Genomic DNA, 20,217 nt, shown 5'->3' with positions numbered 1-20,217 from the left:
ATGTGTTGCTTCTGCACTCAAATATTTTTGTAACTTCAGTCCCAAACCTATTTTCTAGCAAATTTTAGTTCCAGTAAAGATATTTCAATACATTTCTAGAATCCTCTTAAGGGTTTTCTCTTGCTCCTCTCCAGATGCAAAGTCTTTTAATAACATTTGGCAAGTTACCCTGTGCAGGTAATTCCATGCTTTGCTCTTCTTACTGACACAAATCTCAGAAGTAGCACCTTCCTGCGGTTATGTACAACACACAACTTGGAAATTATTTTATTGCTGCCCTTTCTCCACCAGCCTCATATATCTTGACTGATTGAAGCTGAGTGTCTTTGATCCTCTCTGTAGCCTTTTTTTCTTTCAGCTTCTTCCCATCACCTATAGAAACGGTGTCAACTGCAGTGTAAATCTAATGCTGATTATGGCTATTAGAAATCAAACTTGAGATTATTCCAGCCAACACTGCTATTGCCTGAATTGCTTTGCTATTCTGAAGAGCAGTTGTGAACACACGAAGGTCATCATTAAAATCTCACTTCCACCTTTTACCTGGAGAAGTTTTAAAAGCAGTAAACCAATCCGAGCTGTTTGCAAAGGCAGTGCTCTGAATCTGCTCTCAGTGATTAAGACATTAAAAGTCACATTCCTTAGAAGTCATTGATTTGCTGTACAGGATCTGGCTGGGATGGAGTTCATTTTCTTCATAGCAGTCCCTATGGTGCTGTGTTTTAGATTTGTGAGTAAAACAGTGTTGATAACATGTCTGTGCTTTGGCTATTGCTGAACAGCTTGCACAGCCCCAAGGTTTTCTTTTTCCCACTTCAGCAGGCTGGTGGTGCACAAGAAGTTGGGAGGGGACACTGGCAGGATGACTGACCCAAATTGGCCAAAGGGATATTCCATACTGTATAACATCATGCTCAGCAATAACAACTTGGGTAGAGGAAGCACAGGGTGGGGGCTATCTTCCAAGGCAGCCGTTGCTCAGAAACTGGCTGGGCATTGGTAAGCAATTGCCTTTGCAACACTTGTCTTCCCCCCACCTCTTTCCTTCACTTACTAAGGTGTTTTCTCACTTTTGCTCTTCCTATTCTCTCCTCTGTCCCACTGAGGGGAGGAAACAAGCAGCTATGCAGCTGCTTAGCTGCTGACTGGGGTCAACTCACAACATGTGCCTTCTCAGTCCCAGGAAAAAATGTTAAGCTTGATTTTGAAAATACCAAAATGAGAATACTAGTTTCCCCAATAATTCAGAAACATAAAAATTTTCAGAAGTGCTATCATAATTACTGAAGCATGCATAGCTTACAGAACAGCAAAAACGCCACATAATTAACAGGATATTAGACAACCCAGAAATCCTAACCATTTCACGTACTAATAAATTGTTTTCTGTCAGAAGTTATAAAAATATTGTTTACATATCAAATAAATTAAAAGGTATGCATGTATTCCAGTAAAAACAGATAAGCAAATAACAAATCTATGTACTAAAGCAAAGTGAGTTCTTTCTCAGTGACATGAATATTACATTTGCAGGGTTGTAAGAGCTTTGCAACTGCTTGTGTTAGTAGCAAAGATTTTTTTTTCTTACTAAACGTGTTACCTGTGCAGCTAATTCATATATGGCAACTCTAAAAATATCTATAAAGCAAGTCCGTGATTAAAATTGGTATTTGAAGGCTTACCCTTCAAATCACCAACAGTTGTAAGCCACAACAGTGGAACAGGCACCTGATAATTTAAGACTTAGCTACTCTTCACAGAGCAATCATCAACAACACTGAAGTTTTAAGCCACCTCACCTTCTTTCATGCTTTGCTCCTATGACCCTCAATGCTCTTATACTGTACACCTGTTCTGAACTAACCTTGCTGCACATGGTGGGTGTTTTTCTTCTAGAGCTTACCACTGCCACTCCCAAATTGTCAATGCAAAGCAAGACACAACCCTCGCTTTTATGGTGCTCTCAGCATGTAGCTTCTATCAAAGGCCTATTCCTGTATTTTTAACCTCCTTCTCTAGGACGGCAGTTTCACTAAAGCTCAACTGAAAGGGTATAAGAATTTTAAAACCCAGCACGGCATGCCCCTAAGGACCACCTTTTGGATAGTGACAGAGTTCTGCTGCTGCATTTGGACTAAATGGCTAAATCAAATGCACTAGCAATGGCTGCACTTTTTTTTTTTCCATCCAGACAGAAAAAAAAAAAAAATTCTCATTCCTGTGTTTTATTTAGTCAAACCCTAATTATCCTCCTTAACATCTTCTAGTCACATAGTGACAGTTTTTTTAAGAGTAAGCATGCCAGTTTAAGAGAAATATTTTTAAAATGCAAATGCCAGAATACTAACAAATATTCCCTCTTTAAAAGTCAGATGACTCCAAACGGGCAGTTTGAGAGTCAAGTTTCCCGAAGACTCACTTCAACGCTTCCACCGTTTGTCAGACGGTACATTAAAGGATGCACCCTTATTATTGTTCCCGGTGCTTTTGTTGTCGGGATAAACCGGGTTAAACCGAAAGCTAGTCAGAGTCACACCCCCGGATTTTTAACCGCCTCGCCCAGACCTCCGCATCAAAAACTTTAATTTAAAGTTACTGGAGCGAAACGCAAAGACTTGTTTCGCGAGGAAAGTGCGTCCGAGCCGCCGTTTTTTGATGCGAGCCATGCCAGCCGGCTGCGGCGACGCAGGGACGGGCCCCGGGCCCCGGCGGGGGGTGACGGCCTGCGGACACCGGCGGGCAGCTCGCCCCGCCGCGCAGAGCCTTCGCAACCCGTATTTCTCACGTAAGCGGGCGTTGCTTGGTTTTAACTCAAAGGGCCACCCCGCTCCCCCGGCTCACGGCCCGCAGGCCCTGCCCGCCCTCCCGACACCGGCCGGCCCGGCCCGGCCCGCCTGCCCCCGCAGCTCGGGGCGGCCGCCGACGCTCCCCTACCTCTCTCGTCCTCGTCGATGCGCAGCGCCATGGAGATGCACTCGAAGGCCCGCTTGTGACAGGCGCGCACCGTCTCGGGCGCCCCGCCGGGATCGGGCGCGTTGCCGGCCCCGGCCCTGCTGCCCTTGGCGGCCATGAGGGCGCCGCGGGAGAGGCGCTCGCAGAGCCAGGCGAAGAGCAGCCCGAGCTGGAAGGCGACGAAGCGGAGCAGGGCGAAGGCGGCGAAGAGCGGGTACGAGAAGTAGTACAGGTTCCGCTTGTGAGGGGACGCCGCTGCCGCCGCCGCCCCCGCCGGCGGCACGGGGGGGCCCGGCCCGGGCGGCGAGGAGGGTGAGGCCCCGGCGGCCTGGGGCGCGGAGCTGGAGCCGGCTGAGCCCTTCTTTTTCCCTCTTCCGCCCGGAGAATTCATTCACCGCCGTCGCCATAACCCGCTGCCAGGGACTGACAACAACCGGCCATGGCGGCGGCGGCGACGCCCCTTTCGCTCGGCCCCAGGGGGCGGAGTGCGCAGCGGCCCTCACCAAGCGCGGGCGGCGCCGCCGCTGCCCCCAGCGCCGCTATTGTGGGTGCGCCGCAGCCACAGCGACAATGGGAGGCGGGGATGGCGCCGCGGGGCGCCTACAGCTCCCGGCGTGCCTCGGGCGGCCGGCGGCAGCGCTCGCTCCGCGGGGCCTGAGGGGTGCATGCCGGGAAGCGTAGTCCCGGGGGCTGAGGCGGGCGGTAGGTGGCGGCCCCGCCGCCCGGCTGCTGGGGTCAGCGGCCCGGCCTCTGGCGGGGATCCCGGCTGGAAGGAGGGCGGGCGCCTGGCGCGGCGGGCCGAGGGAGTTTTGCGTCCCGTCGGCGCTGTGCCTGGGGAGCGTCAGCCCGCTCCGGCCTTGCCTGAGACGGTGGGAGTTCAGCGTGCTGAAATGCACTGAGTGGAGAGGTGATGAATAATTTAATGAAATTAATTATTCTAACTGGAGTTGCGAGCAGCCCCGCAGGCAAAACGCAGTGCAGGTACCTCATGTCACTTCCCGCGTGCAGTCGTTTTTAGAGGCAGGTGAGGAGGGTCCAGGGGAATTCCCTCTTTTCCAAAGTCAAGGCCTCTCACTGGGAGGTGTGTAACACGCAGTGATTTCTTGTGTCCGTCCTCCCACCGCTGGAGACTTGCCCCCGAGAGAATAGCCTCCAATGCTTTGTCTGCTCCACGTTTCTGTAACTGAAATGACAGGACTGTCTCCTCACATGGAGGAAACTAATCTAACTGAATATACATTATAAGTACATCATTTTGGAAAAAAAATCCTTAACTTTTTCCCCCCTTTACTACAAATATGAATACCCAGTTGTCCAAGCCACTGCTACCAATTATTTGCCCAACTATAATATTTATTTATTTGAGTCCTCCCTGATGAGACAGATCTTTTACCTCCCTACTGCTTTGGTTATTTCAGATCTTAAAATGCTGTGGTACATTTGGTCTACCAAACAAGGGGAGGCATCCACACATCCCCATTCCCAAGTTCTGGTCCTGTTTTTCCTACCGCTATATTCAACACTACAGCAAACCCCTTCCTCTGTGCTTCAGTCTTCCCCCTCTTATTTTTATGTGTTTTTTTAGTTTGTTTGTTGGGTTTTTGTTTGTTTAGCTTTGTCGCACACTCACTGTTCTACAAATGAAAGACCAGAGCTACTGATGTTACATTATGACAGGTCATCTCTCCCTGACGCCCACAACTGCACACAGTACCTTAGACTGTCCCAAAAGTATAGAACGATACTACAAATTAATTCAATGCACCAGCGTATAGCAAGAAATCAAGGGTGGTGGGCTGCGTTAATTAAAAGGATATGCCAAACTGAAATCACTACTTTCCCCAATGTTTTGTTGTCTTTTCCTAAATTACTGTAAAACTACTGAGTTATTTTCTTGTTTGCTTATGCCACATATAGCTACTTCTAGTACAGAACATTCCCCCTCATAGTGTGTATTGGTTTTCTTAAATGACTAAAGAGAGTGTTTTTCTTTTAACAGGAGCGAGTATTAGTTTTCTTACTGTATAAAATACAGAACTTTATTAACATATATAACATAAAATAACTATTCATGACCTGGAACCATTATTAGACAGAGAAAGTGCCAAAAAAAAAAACGCAGCAAGGTTCATGAAGTATTTTTATTCTGTATTTTGTAATAAGCGTGATGTTCTTCTATTGTAAAAATATCGTTAAGTATTTTCCAGTCCACTCATGATCGGAAAAAGTTCAGTATCTAACTTTTTTTTTTTCCAATATATCTAACTGTGCTTTAAAAAAATATGTATCTCTTATTTCCTGATATAAAATCTAACAAATTTTGCAATACTAAAGGAAATTCCAGAAACTTCAAGCAGTGTTAATACTATGTAGCATTCAAAAACATCAAGTGAAATAAACCATGCAACAACAGATTACCAATCTACAGTCTCTATTATCCATCTGCTCTCTGAAGTATCATCCCATTTCCAAGCAAAATAGTGGAAAAGCTGGTAAAGGAATAAGTTATTAATAAATTAAGGGACAGATTGAATGACAATAGGAAAACAATGAATCTCAAACAATCCTGACTACTCAATCTATTCAGTTATTTTTACTTTTTAAAAAACTTAAAATGAGACCTTTGTAAGTCATGCGACTATCTCATGGCAATAAAATATAGACTGATGCACTAGTAAACAGTGCACCTGTTGGGGAATTTTGTTAAGACAAAATGCAGCATCAGAAGTAGATGTCAGTCAGGAATTGTGAGCAAACAATAATGCTTTTAGTGAGAACCTACAGAATCAGCTCACTATTATGGCTATTAAATATTTTAGTGATCTGCAAGTTGAATCACCCTACTCTCCTGTATTAAGCTGGCTCAAGCATTCATCGGGACCTGTCTGTGAATTATTCTAATTAATAATCTGGCATAAAATTACTGTAGTTAAAAAAAAAAGCGCCTTAAAAAAAAAAAAAATTAGAGCAACAGATTGCTTTCTGCTGACTTAGTGAGATGTCCCAGCTCAGCAAGGGTCCTGAGGAACACCAGAAAAAGGGTGGGGGCAGAAGTGAAACCTCATGTTTTCTGGAGTGGGCAACTGTTAGGTCAGCTCATCCACCTGACTTGACTTCACCCTGAAGACTGAGGACTAATAAAATACAAGAGGTAAAATGTGGTATCTCAGTGAAGAGTTTTGGAATTGGAGTAGACAAGCACCGCAATCATAGGAATTAGAAAGGTGCAACTACCCGGACACCACAACTTACCATGGCACAAAAGGTCAAGTTAGGAAACCTTTTCTCACTCCCAACATGACATCATCGCAAGAATTGAATATAACAGAGAATGTATAAATGGGAAAACAGAAGCTGGGGATAAAAGGAATTTTTTTTCCTTGGTAGCCATTGCTACAACAAATTTAGGTATTCTAAATGTACTTCTCTAAAATGTCAGTGCTAGAACATGATGAAAAATTAGGAAAGAGCTTCAAAATGAAACGAACAGCTTGCATCTCTTCACCCTTAGCTGTTCATATTAAGAATTTATTTGTATTCCTGTTTAAGTTTTAGAAAAAAATCTCAGGATTTTGTCTTCTGTGTTTTCATCTAGCCTCCTCGACACCAGCTAAGTTTGCCAGCACTAGCTACTCAAATTGACACAAAGACAGTATGTGGTTCTCGTACAATTCCAAGTCCTTCAGTTGAGTATCAGATCTTTGACTGACTGCACCACAGTTTTTGAGCCAGCTGATCACGCTGATAACAGTCAGATCTGTAAACGTTATTTCAAATTCACTGAGGTAAACACACTTCATTACCATTAAGAATTAGATTATTACATCAGCGCATAATTTAATGAGAACGTGGCATTTTCAGTTATTTCTCCATATTGCTTATCTTTTAAGAGCATCAGCTAGATGATTCATATGCATTGTTGTCACTGCAGCAAGACAACAGTAAAAGGAATAGACCTAGTGTTGTAAAACAACAACAAAGTTTATTTTTTCTAAGGAAAAAAAAATAGACATAGCCAACAGGAATGTACCTTCTTTCTCAAGCCAAAAAGAAAAAGGTTCTAAAGGCCTTTTTAATCTACTAGCACAAACCATGTTACCAGACACAGAATGTAACTCCTAATGAAAAAAAAACCAAAAAAACCACAAAAAACCAACAACAAAGAAATCAAGCATAGGTGTTCAAACACTGGTGCAATTTCTAACAGTACAACTACTAAAGAAGCAGTAGATTTTCCATTTCTTGATAGCTTCAAGTCAAGACAGGATGATTAAAGCTGATACCTAGAGAAATGAGCAGATATATTTTTCTTAACAAGAAATAACTGTGCAAAATTAATGGCCAAGTCGTTGTTTTGCAAACAATGTAGCCTACACAGCTCTGAAAGGTTATTTCACTACACTAACAAAGCCCACTCTTCAGTTCAAAGTTAGCTTCAGCAGCTATTTTTTGCACAAGCCTCACAGTGAGCTCCTCAGACATCAAACCACGTTGATTATTAGTAGATTTCTGTACCACAATGCTTCCAGATGCCAGTGTTTTTCAAAAGCTTTCCTGGAGAACAGCAACATGCCACCGGTTTTAGTCCTGACAAGGCACCTGCAAATGGAATCACCTGCAGGTGATTCTTCCCTCACAACTGGCCTTAACCACGGCTCCTCAGGCGGCACCTCAAAACGGGTTACAGAGATCAGGACGAGGTCACCGCGGCGGTGAGTAAAACCACCTTAAAACAAAACGCCTCAGTCAGAGCGGCTCGGTCCCAGTGCGGACCGATTCCCTCCCGCCCAGCCCCTCACGACAGCCCCGCAGCCGCTCGCTGACAGCCGAAGAACCGCCGCCCCGCCTCCGCGCGCCCACCCGCCAATGGGAGGGCGCCGAGAAGGCCCCGCCCCGGGATGGCACCAATCAGCGGCCGCTCGAGCTCCCTATCTGTTTTCCCCCCGCCCGCAGCCCGGGGTGGGGTACCCAGCGCTGCGCAGGCGCAGTTCGCTGGGGCTGGCGGCGGGCGGCAGCGCGACCGTTTCACTTACGTCGAAACAATTTACGACATCTCCGGCAGCGGCTCTGGTTGCGGTGGAGAGGCTCTCGGTGCCCCGCCGAGCCCCGGGCCTGCCGGCGGGTGAGAGCGGTGCGAGGAGGGGTCGCCTCTTCGCCGCGGGGTGCGGCGTGGCTGGGGCCGTCCCCCGCCGGCGCTCGCACGTGGCCCACGGGGCGGAGGGGCCCGGCCCGGCCCGGCCCGGCCCCGCCGGCGGGGGGGTCCCGTGGCAGCGGCATTGTAACGCGGCACGGCGGGCGGGAGGGGGGCGGGAAGGAGATGTCTCCGTCTTCCTTCGGGCGGCCGGGCAGGGCGCGGGCAGGTGCTGGGGACCGTTGTTTTAAATGATCGGTGCCGTGTTTTCTCATGTCGGTGCCGTTCTCTTCAGCGAACCTTAAGACACTTCCCAGTTTTGTGTGCGGGGAAAAGCGTGTACAAGTTTGGCAGCGGGGGAGCGCAGAGCAACTCCGGCCGCTCTGTACTGGTTGCGCCGTGGTAACCAAGTGATGCAATATCAGTCAGCTACCGCTTGTCTTCACCTCAGCCTGCTGATCGCTTTTCTTATTGCTTTCCAAGATCACTGTACATCCAGGAAATTCCGCTTTTCAAATCATGGAGGCAGAACAGATGATGGAGGGACAGCCGCAGGTATTGCGAGAAGTGTTTTACATGCATCATGCTACACGTGTAAGAGGTGCATTTCTGCTTTGCTGACCGTGTATTATTTTCCAGGTTCCAGAAAACCCCCATTCTGAATACGGCCTCACTGAAAACGTAGAGGTAACAAAGATTTCATTGCTGTAAAGTGCAGTGGAAGTCACATTCTTGATCAAAGGGAAAAATGTTGCGTCTTCAGTCTAACTTAAGCCTATGTAATGTTCCCAAGAAAGTTAGGTGGAAACCGAACCAACAGATAGTAGTCGCTTGCATAACTGGCTGTTAATTAATATGTTTGCTGTTGTGTTGCTTCCATTATACTAAATGGTACTTAAGTAACTACAAACATTTTAATGAGGTGGGATTTTTTAGAAGTATGGTATGTTCCATTAATATATTGTGCCACAAAAAGCCAGCTAGACTTTTATTATAGGGAGGGGAATAGGAGGAGTTAATGGGATTTCTATAAAAGTATCAAAGAGAGGGATTCTTTTCATATCCTTGTAATTAGAAATATTGGATTGGAATAATCCAAGCTATCTTTAATTATGCTGAGAAAGAGTGGACACCATAAATTCTCTCCACTGTTGGTAACAGCATGGGTTAGAATAATAACTTTATGACATTTTTTTAGTCTTCCTCGTTAAAGAAAAGCCTTCAGTCTCCCTCTGTTATAAGCTCCTGCGCTATGCTAAGCTTTTGCAGAAACTTTTCTTAAATGTCCTTTATGACTCCTCTCCCTGATAACTGCTTGTCTATCTGCCTCAACTTCCACTACAGAACCATGACACGTTGGATACATTGATCCCATATCGATAGATTTGTGTATGTTGCATTGAATAAGTTTGGTGTATGGACAGTGGCAGAGTATCCTTCTTAACTACAGTTAATGGTGTAAGATGATTCAGCGCTTTTTGATCAAAAGGCACCTGGAAGCGTTTTGCGTATGTTTTCTTCAAAGTGTCCATCTCTGCTTTAATAGAGGACGGTCTCAAAGTGCTTGACTTTAACAGAGTCCCCTTTGTCAGACTTCACCTGAATTTCTAGTGCTTTTAGCATTTTGTGTTAAAAGTGCATGCACACAGGAGCCATTTAATTGGGACCGTTCTTGTTGGTAGTCATTCCTGTCTCAGTGGTGTAGAATTTAAATGTGAATGCAAAAGCAGAAATAACAATGATAGAGATTGGGTGTCTTCTGTTTTGGAAAACTTACGACTTCCTAACATTGCTTCCCCAAGACATAAGAATTTAACAGAAGGGTTCTCTGGATTAGATTTTTGTGCAAGGGAAAATACACGATTGAATTTTCTTACAAGATGTAAAGAAGTTATCGCCAGTGAATTGCTGAGAAATTGGTACTTAGTTTGCCCTCATACTTCAGAGTAGATGTGGCTGCTATTATCAATGTTCATTCACTTTTTTTTCTACTTTAGAGGATAGTAGAAAATGAGAAAATAAACGCAGAGAAAACATCAAAGCAGAAGGTGGATCTTCAGTCATTACCCACACGTGCCTACTTGGATCAGACAGTTGTACCTATCTTGCTACAAGGACTTGCTGTTCTTGCAAAAGAGAGGTAAGATGCTTCAGTGTTCCTTTGTTCTTAGGAAAAAAGTAGGTTTCGAACTTGGGTAGTATGTCACCTTTTCAGACCTCACACACCAGACGTGGGTTTGCTAGTTTACTAGTTGTAAGAAAGTCGATACAACAGGTTTATGAACCTATGAGTGACTGTGACTGACCATGCAGGACGTGTTCCTCTCAGGTGCATATGGCCTGATAAGTGTTATTTATTGAATTTCTGCTCTCCCAGTGAGGTATGCTACTGTAAAGGTTTTGGAGGGAAAAAGGTATTTTTAAAATTAATTTTATCACATAATTCACCTTTATAGAAGCAAGGCAATAAGTTCTAGTTTGAAGAAGATTTTCGTAGTGTGCAATCATTAAAAGTTCTGCTTGCCATTTAAAAGACAGACAGACGGACGAATTGGGCCCGACAGTTTGAACCGCATTGTACAGACAGCTAATTAGGCAAAAGAGGACCTAAGAACGTACACCCTGTGTGTACGCTTTTTTTTTTCTTTTTTTAAAAAAATCTTTCTTCGCTGTGGAGGGAGCTGTTCTTTATGGGGATTCACCACAGGTCTGAAATTGGAACATTGATAGAAGAGGTTGGGGAACGTACAGGAATAGGACTGACAGTATCAAACTGCCAAGGTCAAATGGGCTTTTCAGTTGAGCATATTAAAACCTCAGGGGTGACAAAGCTTAACCGTCAGCTCTGCTGTATAATCTTCTGCTTTGGAAAGTAACTAATGGATGTTAATTTCTTTTTTTTTTTAAGGAATATAGAGATGTACAGGGTACAGCTTAGTACATCTGATGACTATGCCTGGAATTCAGGAGAAATTGTCATCCAGGATAGTTAGCATAGGGATAAATGACATATTTGGGAAGAGTCAACACAACTTTTGTCAGGGCTTATAAGTCTCTTGGAGTTTACTGAAGGAGTCAGTGAGCACACATAAACATGAATCCACATGATAGTGTCTGCTTAAATTTCCGAAAGGCTTCTGGCACAGTCTTTCACTAAAGACTTTTAAAAAGAGTAAGTTGCTGTGGGACTAAAGGAAAAGCCTTTATATGGACAATGAACCAGTGAAGATAAGAGATAGAGGGTAGAAGTAAATGGTGAATTTTCATGGTGAAATGAGCTCAACACTAGAATCCCAGAAAGGATCATTTATAACTATTAGAAAAAGTGGCTGACAAAATTTGTTAATGGTACTGAATTTTAATGAATAGATTGGGTTTTTTTTGTCTTTTTTTCCTTTTTTTTTTTTTTAAAGTTGATTGATTGTAAATACTTGCACAGGAACTTCATAAATTTGATGTGAAACTATGGAAGACTGCTATGAAAAATTGAATCTGTGAAAAAAAAATGAAAAATTGAATACAAATAAACAGAAAATTATGCACCTAGGAGGGTAATAAATACCCTAACGCCAGTGACAAGATGCTAGATTCTGAGTTCACAATTACCCTTGTGAAAAATATGTTTAAACTGTGAAATGTATATGTCAATGCCTTTCTCAATCAAAAATAAATTCTGAGTGGTCAGACTTACAAATTGAAGGGGTAAAACCAAGCATAATGTCACTTTACATGTATAGTCTTCTTATATTGGATGTAATTCCAGTTCCCCTATATTCTGGTACGGGTATTCTGGAAAAAGTAAGAAGAGTGACAAGGTGGTCAGAAGCATGGAATGCTGTCTGTGTAAGGAGTGATTGAACAGATGATACTTTAACCTGGAAAATAGGTTTCTGAGAGAGAATATACTAGGATCTGTTAAATCATTAATGGCATGGAGATGCTATATTGGTATGGATTGTTTATTATCTATTCTGATACAGTAATCAAATTGAGCTAAGAGGTAGTGAACTCATAGTGAAGAAAAGGAGGTGATCCTTCACAGGTCACACAATTAAGCTATATAACTTGCATCAGGTTGAGGACATTGATATTTTATTTGGGCTCAAGGGGCAACTGGTCAAAGTCGTACAGGAATCCACCCAAGGCTATTAAAGCTGCTAGCTCAGGAAGCTGGTTAACTGTGAATGTTGGAGGCCAAAAAGATGGTTAAAAAAAAAAAAAAAAAAAAAGTATCTCTGCATGCTTCTTCCATTCTTTATGCTTTTTATAGGCATGTTTGCTCACTACAGGGACCTTTGGTCTCACGCAGTGTGGAATAAATAAGTGTGCTGTTCATTTTGCAGGCAGAATCCAGATTAGCAGGATTCATGTGCTGCAGTTGAGGGAGCTTTTAAAACAGAATCTTACAGGCTAAGGCCAGCGATCAAAAGCGTGTATTATTGACTTGCAAGTTACAGCACTTTTGTTGCGTTCATCTAAAAAGAAACGGCAGTTACCAGAAACCATGCAAACAGCTGTAATGCAGAAGCTACACAAAAACCATTTCAGGAAAATGGAGGCGGTCAGCACTGACAGATTAACTTTTACTTGATATAGCATGAGCTAAAAACATAGGCAAATGCATGTGACTTCCAATGATGAACATGCAGTATTTATGCTTACAGGATATACTCTAGTTCTAGGTATGTAAACGTTGAACCAGTGGTGACTAAGACTCAGTAAAAACTTATTCATGAGACAAACTGGAAATGTACAGGTTAACTCTAGGTAGTTGTTCATCCCTAAATCAATGCTGATAAGTGTTTGTGAGGAGTTGTGTGTTGCTTTTCAGGGAACGTGATTAGTTCTTCAGCTACCTAATTTCATATAACAAAAAATAATTGCTTTTGATTTACTTTTTTCTTTACAGACCGCCAAATCCCATTGAATTTCTAGCAGCATATCTTTTAAAAAACAAGTCACAATTTGAGGACCGAAATTAACTCCATAAAAATGAGGACAATTTGGCTGCTAGATTGAAATGCTCCTTTGCTGCAATTTGTTTTCTGCTGTAAAAATCCTCTGGAACCATGATATTGTCTTTCTTAATCCCACAATTTGTTTTACCTTTTGAGTTATTTAATAAACAACACTTTTACATTTCATTTGTTCACTTGTTTTAAACTAGTTATTGAGAGACTTTCAAAATAAAGTACTGAAACTGCACTACTGATGATGAAAGGCTGAATAATTCTGTGGGGCTGCATCACCTGAATGCATGAAACAAAGGGGAAAGATTTTATTATGGGAATCACATCGATTGACAATGTTGATTTTATAAAGCACCCTTCACGTGCAAGGTACCTAAACAGAAGGCAAGCAAGTTAAGGGCAGGTGGAATTTATTTTGAAGATGGATTGATTAAGTAGAGAGGGGACATCTTGCTTCAGAACACTAGGAAAATGGTTTAGTTAAAAGAATTGGGTTCAGGAGCTGAACAGATCAGCTGCAGACATTGTCCAACATTTCAAGTATTCACTAGGATCAAGTGTGCTGTTCAACATTTGTCGTTGATCTCCTGTGACCGGTGTGCTGGATTCAACTGAAACGCAGAACAAAGTTCGAAGGGACTTACAGAGGTTCTGTAATTCAGTTCTCTGTACTGCTGTCCCACAGTTAGAGCATTCTTTCTCTGTCAAAGATAATCCTAATCTATCCAGTAAAATATTGAGTCTTCTGATGAGATCTGGCTGTTAGTCCTAGTAGGAAGGCTCTCAATATTTTACATGTTTCTTAATATGCTAAAAGGGAAACATTGAATTAGTGTAGTCCAAGAGCAGTAAGACTGAGGAACAAGAAAAAACCTGCAAACCCAAAACCAAGCCTAAAAAGCTCTATTTTGGAAAACGTACAGAAACTGTGGAGCGAGATTACTAATTCTTTTGTGTTGTGGTGAACACGGTCTCCATCAAACACCGACGCTTAAAAAAGATACTGAAAGGATTTTAACAACTGTTTTGACTTTCTAGAATGAGTAATAACACTGAAGTGAAGACAAGGAGACACCATAAAGACTTGGTACTGCTATTTTTATTGCTAAAGCAGCATTCCAGAGTTTCATCCATAGGTGACAACATTGCAAGATTGTAAGCATTGTTACATGTGGAAACAAAACAAAAAATTCTATGCTGATCCCCAATTTCTATGTTGACAATTTGTGCAAGACCATACAAAAAGAAGCAGCTCAACTATTGATCTTCCCTAGACAGAGCAATTTTCCTATCATATATCACAATGCCTGAATTCAGAATACAATCAGATTTCTCATCTTACAGTAACACCCTCCAAGCAGCTGCACAAAAGCGTGTAAACACACTGGCTTTCTGCACAACTCTTGCATCAACCTAGAATCAAAAAGTATGAGTACCATCTCATGAAGGTGAGCTGTTGGTGCCACTGTTTGGTACATGGGGTCACCTGCTGTTGTCGTCCCATCTGGGCTAGTTCAAGAGAGTGAAAAAGCAAAGTTCACAAGGTGATGATAGATTTACTACAGCGGCTTTTCTGGGCAGCTTCCTCCAAGAGAATAATTTGAAATGTTACTAGCAGCTGTGAACTCACCAGCTCTGAGAAATAAATTTTAGGGATTCTTGCAAGGGTATGACAAGTCAACAAGAAAAGTGCAACCAATTTACTTATTGAATTGGCTTCACCAGTTAGGATCCGCTGCATAGAGAATATAACAGGAAGAAGATAGCAAGTTACTGTCTGAATAATCAAATCCTATCTGAATAGTCCAGTTCTTAGGGAAGTAATGATAAAGTCCAAATTTTCAAAGCATTTACTTGTTTTAAACTCCCCACTACAATACAATTAAAATTCTGTCGAGACTTGGCAGATGCTTGCTATCCCAATTTAATCCAGAAAGAAAGAAGTACTGTTTTTCCACAGGAAACGCCAGTTCTGCGGGCTTCAGGATAAATGTATTTAATTTTGAAGTACAAATTAAAAACCAAGTGATGTTACATTTATGAAAACGAGGAACTCATCTATACAATGGAGAGCATGTAAGGGGCCACAAGTTATTAATTCATGTAGAATAAAAGCTTGAAGAAACAAATGAAAATGGCAACTTTAGATATATGACAGACCACTGCCAAGTAGCTGAAAGCCATTGTCTTTTGATTCTTGAACAATTATTTTTCATTTTTTTCCACACTATCGTAGGTAACCAAATCAGTATATTCTCTGAAGGGCAGTAAAATTAAGCAGAAAGTAATGCGGGATACCTGGTTAACACCGAAGCACACCTTTCACGGTGACTATTTTAGATCCAATATCCAGAAGTTACTATTCAGTAACTGTGAAATTATTATATATGACTCATATGCAGTATTTTGAAGTCTGCCTTTTTACATGTTTCCACCGAGAACATTATCTTTTACCTTGAAGGGGACAGTGACAGAAGAAAGGATTTCCCACTAAAAGCAGTTCTGATCAAAGGGTTCTACATCCTTATATTTTGAAGCTTGTTACCACCTAAACCCACAGTTTGACTTGCCAAATCTTTTTTCTTGCATCTCCAATTTATCAAGGACTTTCTCCAAAATCAGTACAGGTCTCAGCTGCCATTTCATTTCCTGAAGTGCTGTTGCTGTTGTAAATGCAGTCTGATCAAAAGAACTTCTATCTCCCCATCAGACGTTCTAGAAATAAATCGTCTGCTTTCAAACAAACGAAAAATCTCAAAAATTCTGAAAGATACAAGCAGTTGAAACCAGTAGGATGGAAAGGAAACACATGAGAAAAATCCCTATGCCTACCATGCTTGACAGAATATAGGTTTTGATTTATTCTTATCATTGTACTAATTACGTAACAAATTATTCTTAGCTGAGCCTTAGCTTGAGTTCCCTACTCTATTTCATAGTCAGAATTCATTTTAAGAGTGACTACATAGCCTGGATCACAGAAACGCAGAACACCAGCTGCTACAGAAAGAGTCATTTTACCATGATGACAAAAGTATCGGCACTACTAATGTTCGCTATTTGAATACAGTTTTAAGCGAGGACTTAAAATGTAAATGCTATGTGAATAACTACAGGGCAGTTTACAGCAGTGCTAGTGCAACATTGACTAGGAACCTGTCGTATTCCTCTTCCCAGTGTTTCTTCTCCAAGTTTGTTTTGCAATTGTGCATAATAAGCCAGTTTTCTGAGAGGAGCCTACATTGATAAAAGGCTGCTGGATGGTTGACAAGTGTCTCCTGGAGAACATATGGCCTTCCTTTTCCTCTGGTGTTCACTGAGCTATTTACAAGATGGATAATTACCCAGATAGTATCTCAGATGATATTATACAGGAAGTGGAGATATTTCCCTTGTAAGGAGCATGAAGTTCAGGGAGAGCCCCTCCTTTTAACAGCAGAAGGAAGGACTGCTAGGAACAGCAGGTTCCTCAGATGGAGAATGACAGTTTATAAAGAGCAAAACCTAGCATAACAGTGGCAGTGAACAACTTCCTGAGAAGGGAGGAGACAGGAAGTGGACAATGTGAAAAGCATGATAGGAAAGAAGGCAAAATAAACCACGTGCAAGAGGACAATGAAAGCAAAAAACAGGAAAGGAACAGATCTTGAAAGCTGGGCCAGCTGAAGACATGTGCCACCCAAGCTGGGCACAAGATGTTACTCAAGGAAAACTGCATGCTAAGGGCATGCTAACTGACAAGTACTCTTGCCACAATCTGCCTTCATGCTTTTCTTCCAGGTGAGGAACAAACCGCCATACATGTGTAGCAGTGGTCTGTGCTTCAAGGATACGCTGACCTGGGGGATCTGTCCATGCATTAGGTCAACCCTCCCCTGCACCTCAGGGAAAAATTACTGATGTAGCTCTGAACAGGTAAGTGCTCCTGTTACTCCTCCCCATACAAACAAGGCTTGGAAGAATCACCAGGAGGCAGGAGGATCTCTCAGCTTCATCCATGCTTCGCAGCATTCACTGAAAGCTGAGCCCAGTTTCTCAGCCTGTGGCTAGAACGCTTCCATACTTCCATGTCCTGAGCACCAGGAAGCCCGGCACCGTCATGTTCTATTTCACTGAAGGGGTGCCTACTTTTCTGTTTCTGCCTCTTTCCTTTACATTATGTGGTACTGAGGAGGCGCATCACCAGCCCTTAAACAAAGAGACAATCCATGATCAGGAGGTGATAGAAGTTTCAAATGAGGAACCTACAAATCACTAAACACTGTTCAGTGGTATCATATCCACCTGAGACAGGGAACAAAATAAAAAATCCTACTGTCACCTTTGCCAGTGGAAACAGCAGGAATTCCCCATGTAGCACTAAGGGTGACAAGCTTTGGCAGGAACAGGCAGAAACTGAGGAGGATGTCCTCCAGCTTCACCAGGCTCTGTATTGAGAGCAGGCAACAGAGAAGGATAGAGACTGGAAAACAGGCTGCCACACTGTTTGTGGCACGTTGCACAATCTACGGATTAGCAAAAAAGCCTGTCCTTTCTGTGACCTGCTAACACTGAGCTGCAGCTGTTCCTCTGCATCTGTATGGATACTATGTTCACATTACATAAAGTAAAAACTTCATCCTAATCTACACCTAATCCAGGTGAGAAAAAAATACACACAAGGAAAGAAAGGTTAATGAGGAAAGCAAGGGAGAAGGAAACTTAAAAAGGAAGCACAAGGAGAAGAGGGATCAAGCCCAAGCGTTATGCAGCAACAACAACAAATATATATTTGAGAAATTTTAAAAGGCAAGCTGAAGAGGAAAAAAACCACTACATAAAGAAAGGTAGAAACACTGAAGAAAATACTTATAAAAATGTTTTTACTCATTAAACCATCTAGATGATCACTTGGAAGTTCTTATATTTTCATTGGAGAGGATGTGCTTAGAGGAGATGAAAGTTCTTCCTCTAAATGGTAGAAAGGAATACCAGATAGTTAACAACTACCTTGACCTCCAATTCACCTAAGATGTTCCTCCTAGCAGCCTCCTCTGTTTTTGGTGGATTGTGGGACAACGGTGCATGAAAAACTTGAACTATATGCTGGCATGACCTTTTTTGTAAATATATAATCACAACATTTATTTTTCCCCATGGAGTAAAATTATCTTCTGCTGCATTTAGTTCACTTTATTGAGCGATTAGTAGTCAGTTCAGAAACTATTTCCAGTACTGAAGTTTATGTACAAGATTTGAGAGTTATAAACGGGTATCACAACTGCCAATACAGTTTTATGTCAAAGTAGTCAGGCAGGATAGTACTTCCAGTCTAGGCAGCAGTTATAATCCACAACAACGGAATACTGTAAGTACAGATAGAGCAATAAAGGCCACATAAAACGTTAGACAATTGCTGGGATAGTCAGGCCTCATTTCCTCATGACAACCTATTACAAATATTAATAATTGGAGACTCCAGTCCTTATTGCCCCTCCGCTGCTTTGGGAGGCCAAAGTCATGGGTGCAGAGGAGCATTCTCACTGATAAAAATGACATCAGCCATATCTCTGCAGCACCAGCCTTTTTGATCTTAAAGACATACTCCAAACAATGCCTTTGTACTCGTTTCCTTTGTTTTACTGTTAAATAAGTAACAAAAGCTCTATATTTTGCATGGACTCATAACTGGCTGGAGGACTTTTCGAAGAATAGAATGACGTAAGGCAGAGAAGGAGAATGGGTTTCCTGACCTGGCACATACATTTTCCACCTCGCAAAGCATTAGTCTGCCTTCATACCTTAATGGCTGCAGCCCCTCATCTCTCCTGTCGTGGCTTCCCTCTCTCCTGGTTGCAACTCACACGTCAGTGGCTAAAATCGCTTTTTCCCTTCCACCCTTTTCACTGGCCATACTCCCCTTTCCAGTTCTGCCTTACGAGCTATTTTGAGCTATGCTTGATGCCTTCATGACAGCAGTCCATTCACCAAGGTAATAATAATAAAAAATAAAGAGGTGGGGAAGGATTAAGCTGGGAAGAACTGGGGCCTTCTACACCAACGTACTCCCACAGCCCTCGCTGCACGCCACGGTACCGAAGCCGTAACGGCATGGGCAAGGAGGCGTAGGAAAGGAGCATGCTAGCTCAGGAAAAAGGGGCGAGCCCAGCAAACTCCCTCTTTCTGGGAGCCCGAAATCGCTGCCTTTGGGAAACGATGCTCCATCCCTGGAGCCGTCACGACCCGAACCGCTCCCACAGCCCGCACCGGGGACGGGGGAAGCAGAGGCGCCACGGGAGGCTCCACTGTGTTCTCCCCGCGGCGAGGGGACAACCCCGGGCGCCAGAAAGCACCGCGTCGCTCCCGGGAACACCGCTCACCCCCACCCCCTGCCGCGGCCTGGGTGGCAGGGACTCGCCAGGCCGCGCCGCAGCGGGGCTCGCTCCGGCAGCCGGCCGCGCTCCCGCGTCCCTCGGCCGCACGCCGACCCGCCGAGGCAGAGGGGCCCCGGCGGCCGCGCGAGGGCCGCCACCGCCCCCCGCGGCCCGGGGACGGGGCGGGGGGGCGCCGGGCGGGGCGGGGCTCCCCCGCGGCCCCCGCTCGCCCCCCGGCCAGACCGGCCTCCCCTCATCTGACCCGCGCTCGTAATCTGCCCTTCCACCACGGAGACACGGCCCCGCCAATCAGCGAGGCCAGAAGCGATCGCCACGGCAACGCGGCCGGCCAATCCGAGGGCAGCTCTCCCTCCGGACCCCGCCTCCTTCCCCATCCCCCACGAGGCGGTGCCGCTCCGTTCCGGCCTTGTCAAAGCGGTGGGCGGGAACGGCGAGGGAGAGCGGCCAATGGCGGCGAGGCTTTTGCTTTCGTGCCCAATGGGGGAGCGGCGCCCGTGCGGCCCCTAGTCCACGGGAGCCGAGCCGGGCCAAACCCAGTTGCTGCCGCGGCCTCCTTCCCTTCGCGCCCCCCCACCTGCCAGCGCGGAGTTGGCGGCGACGGCGGCGGCGGCCTCGGGCTTTGTCCCCGCTTCCCCCCTACGCGCCCCGCCTCGCGGGGCGACCGCCTGCGGCCGAGCTCGGCACCGCGCCCCTGGCCCGCGCCGCCCCGTCCGCCGCCTCCGCGCACCCTCCTCCCGCTCGCCGCCCGCCCGCCCGCCCGGAGGCGCCACCGGCAGCGCCGCCTCCGCCC

The 20,217-nt window shown here is 44.4% G+C and overlaps 2 protein-coding genes across 6 annotated transcripts in view; one reads left to right on the top strand and one right to left on the bottom strand.

Moving 5' to 3' along the window:
- SPAST (spastin) overlaps positions 1-3,343 on the bottom strand; it is a 39,195-nt gene extending 35,852 nt beyond the window's left edge. For all 4 annotated transcript variants that reach the window (XM_086631608.1, XM_086631610.1, XM_086631609.1 and 1 more), the window contains exon 1: positions 2,935-3,343. In XM_086631608.1, coding sequence (XP_086487734.1) covers positions 2,935-3,343 — 409 coding nt within the window. The remainder of the gene's footprint in view (positions 1-2,934) is intronic.
- Positions 3,344-7,982: 4,639 nt separating this feature from the next.
- On the top strand, positions 7,983-13,227 carry DPY30 (dpy-30 histone methyltransferase complex regulatory subunit). Of its 2 annotated transcripts, XM_086628014.1 has the most exons (5): positions 7,983-8,074; positions 8,379-8,638; positions 8,723-8,770; positions 10,081-10,223; positions 12,993-13,227. In XM_086628014.1, the coding sequence occupies exons 2-5, from the start codon at positions 8,603-8,605 to the stop codon at positions 13,063-13,065; spliced, it is 300 nt and encodes a 99-aa protein (XP_086484140.1). In that variant the 5' UTR covers positions 7,983-8,074; positions 8,379-8,602; the 3' UTR covers positions 13,066-13,227. The 2 variants fall into 2 exon arrangements, with proteins under 2 accessions (XP_086484140.1, XP_009987245.1); XM_009988943.2 differs by lacking the exon at positions 7,983-8,074 and having other exon boundaries at positions 8,280-8,638.
- Positions 13,228-20,217: the final 6,990 nt, after the last annotated feature.

This window comes from Tauraco erythrolophus, chromosome 2 (assembly GCF_009769465.1).
Source record: "Tauraco erythrolophus isolate bTauEry1 chromosome 2, bTauEry1.pri, whole genome shotgun sequence".
Classification (NCBI taxonomy): Eukaryota; Metazoa; Chordata; class Aves; order Musophagiformes; family Musophagidae; genus Tauraco; species Tauraco erythrolophus.
Note: the sequence above shows the minus strand (reverse complement) of the source record. Positions and strands in the feature narration are given on the sequence as shown.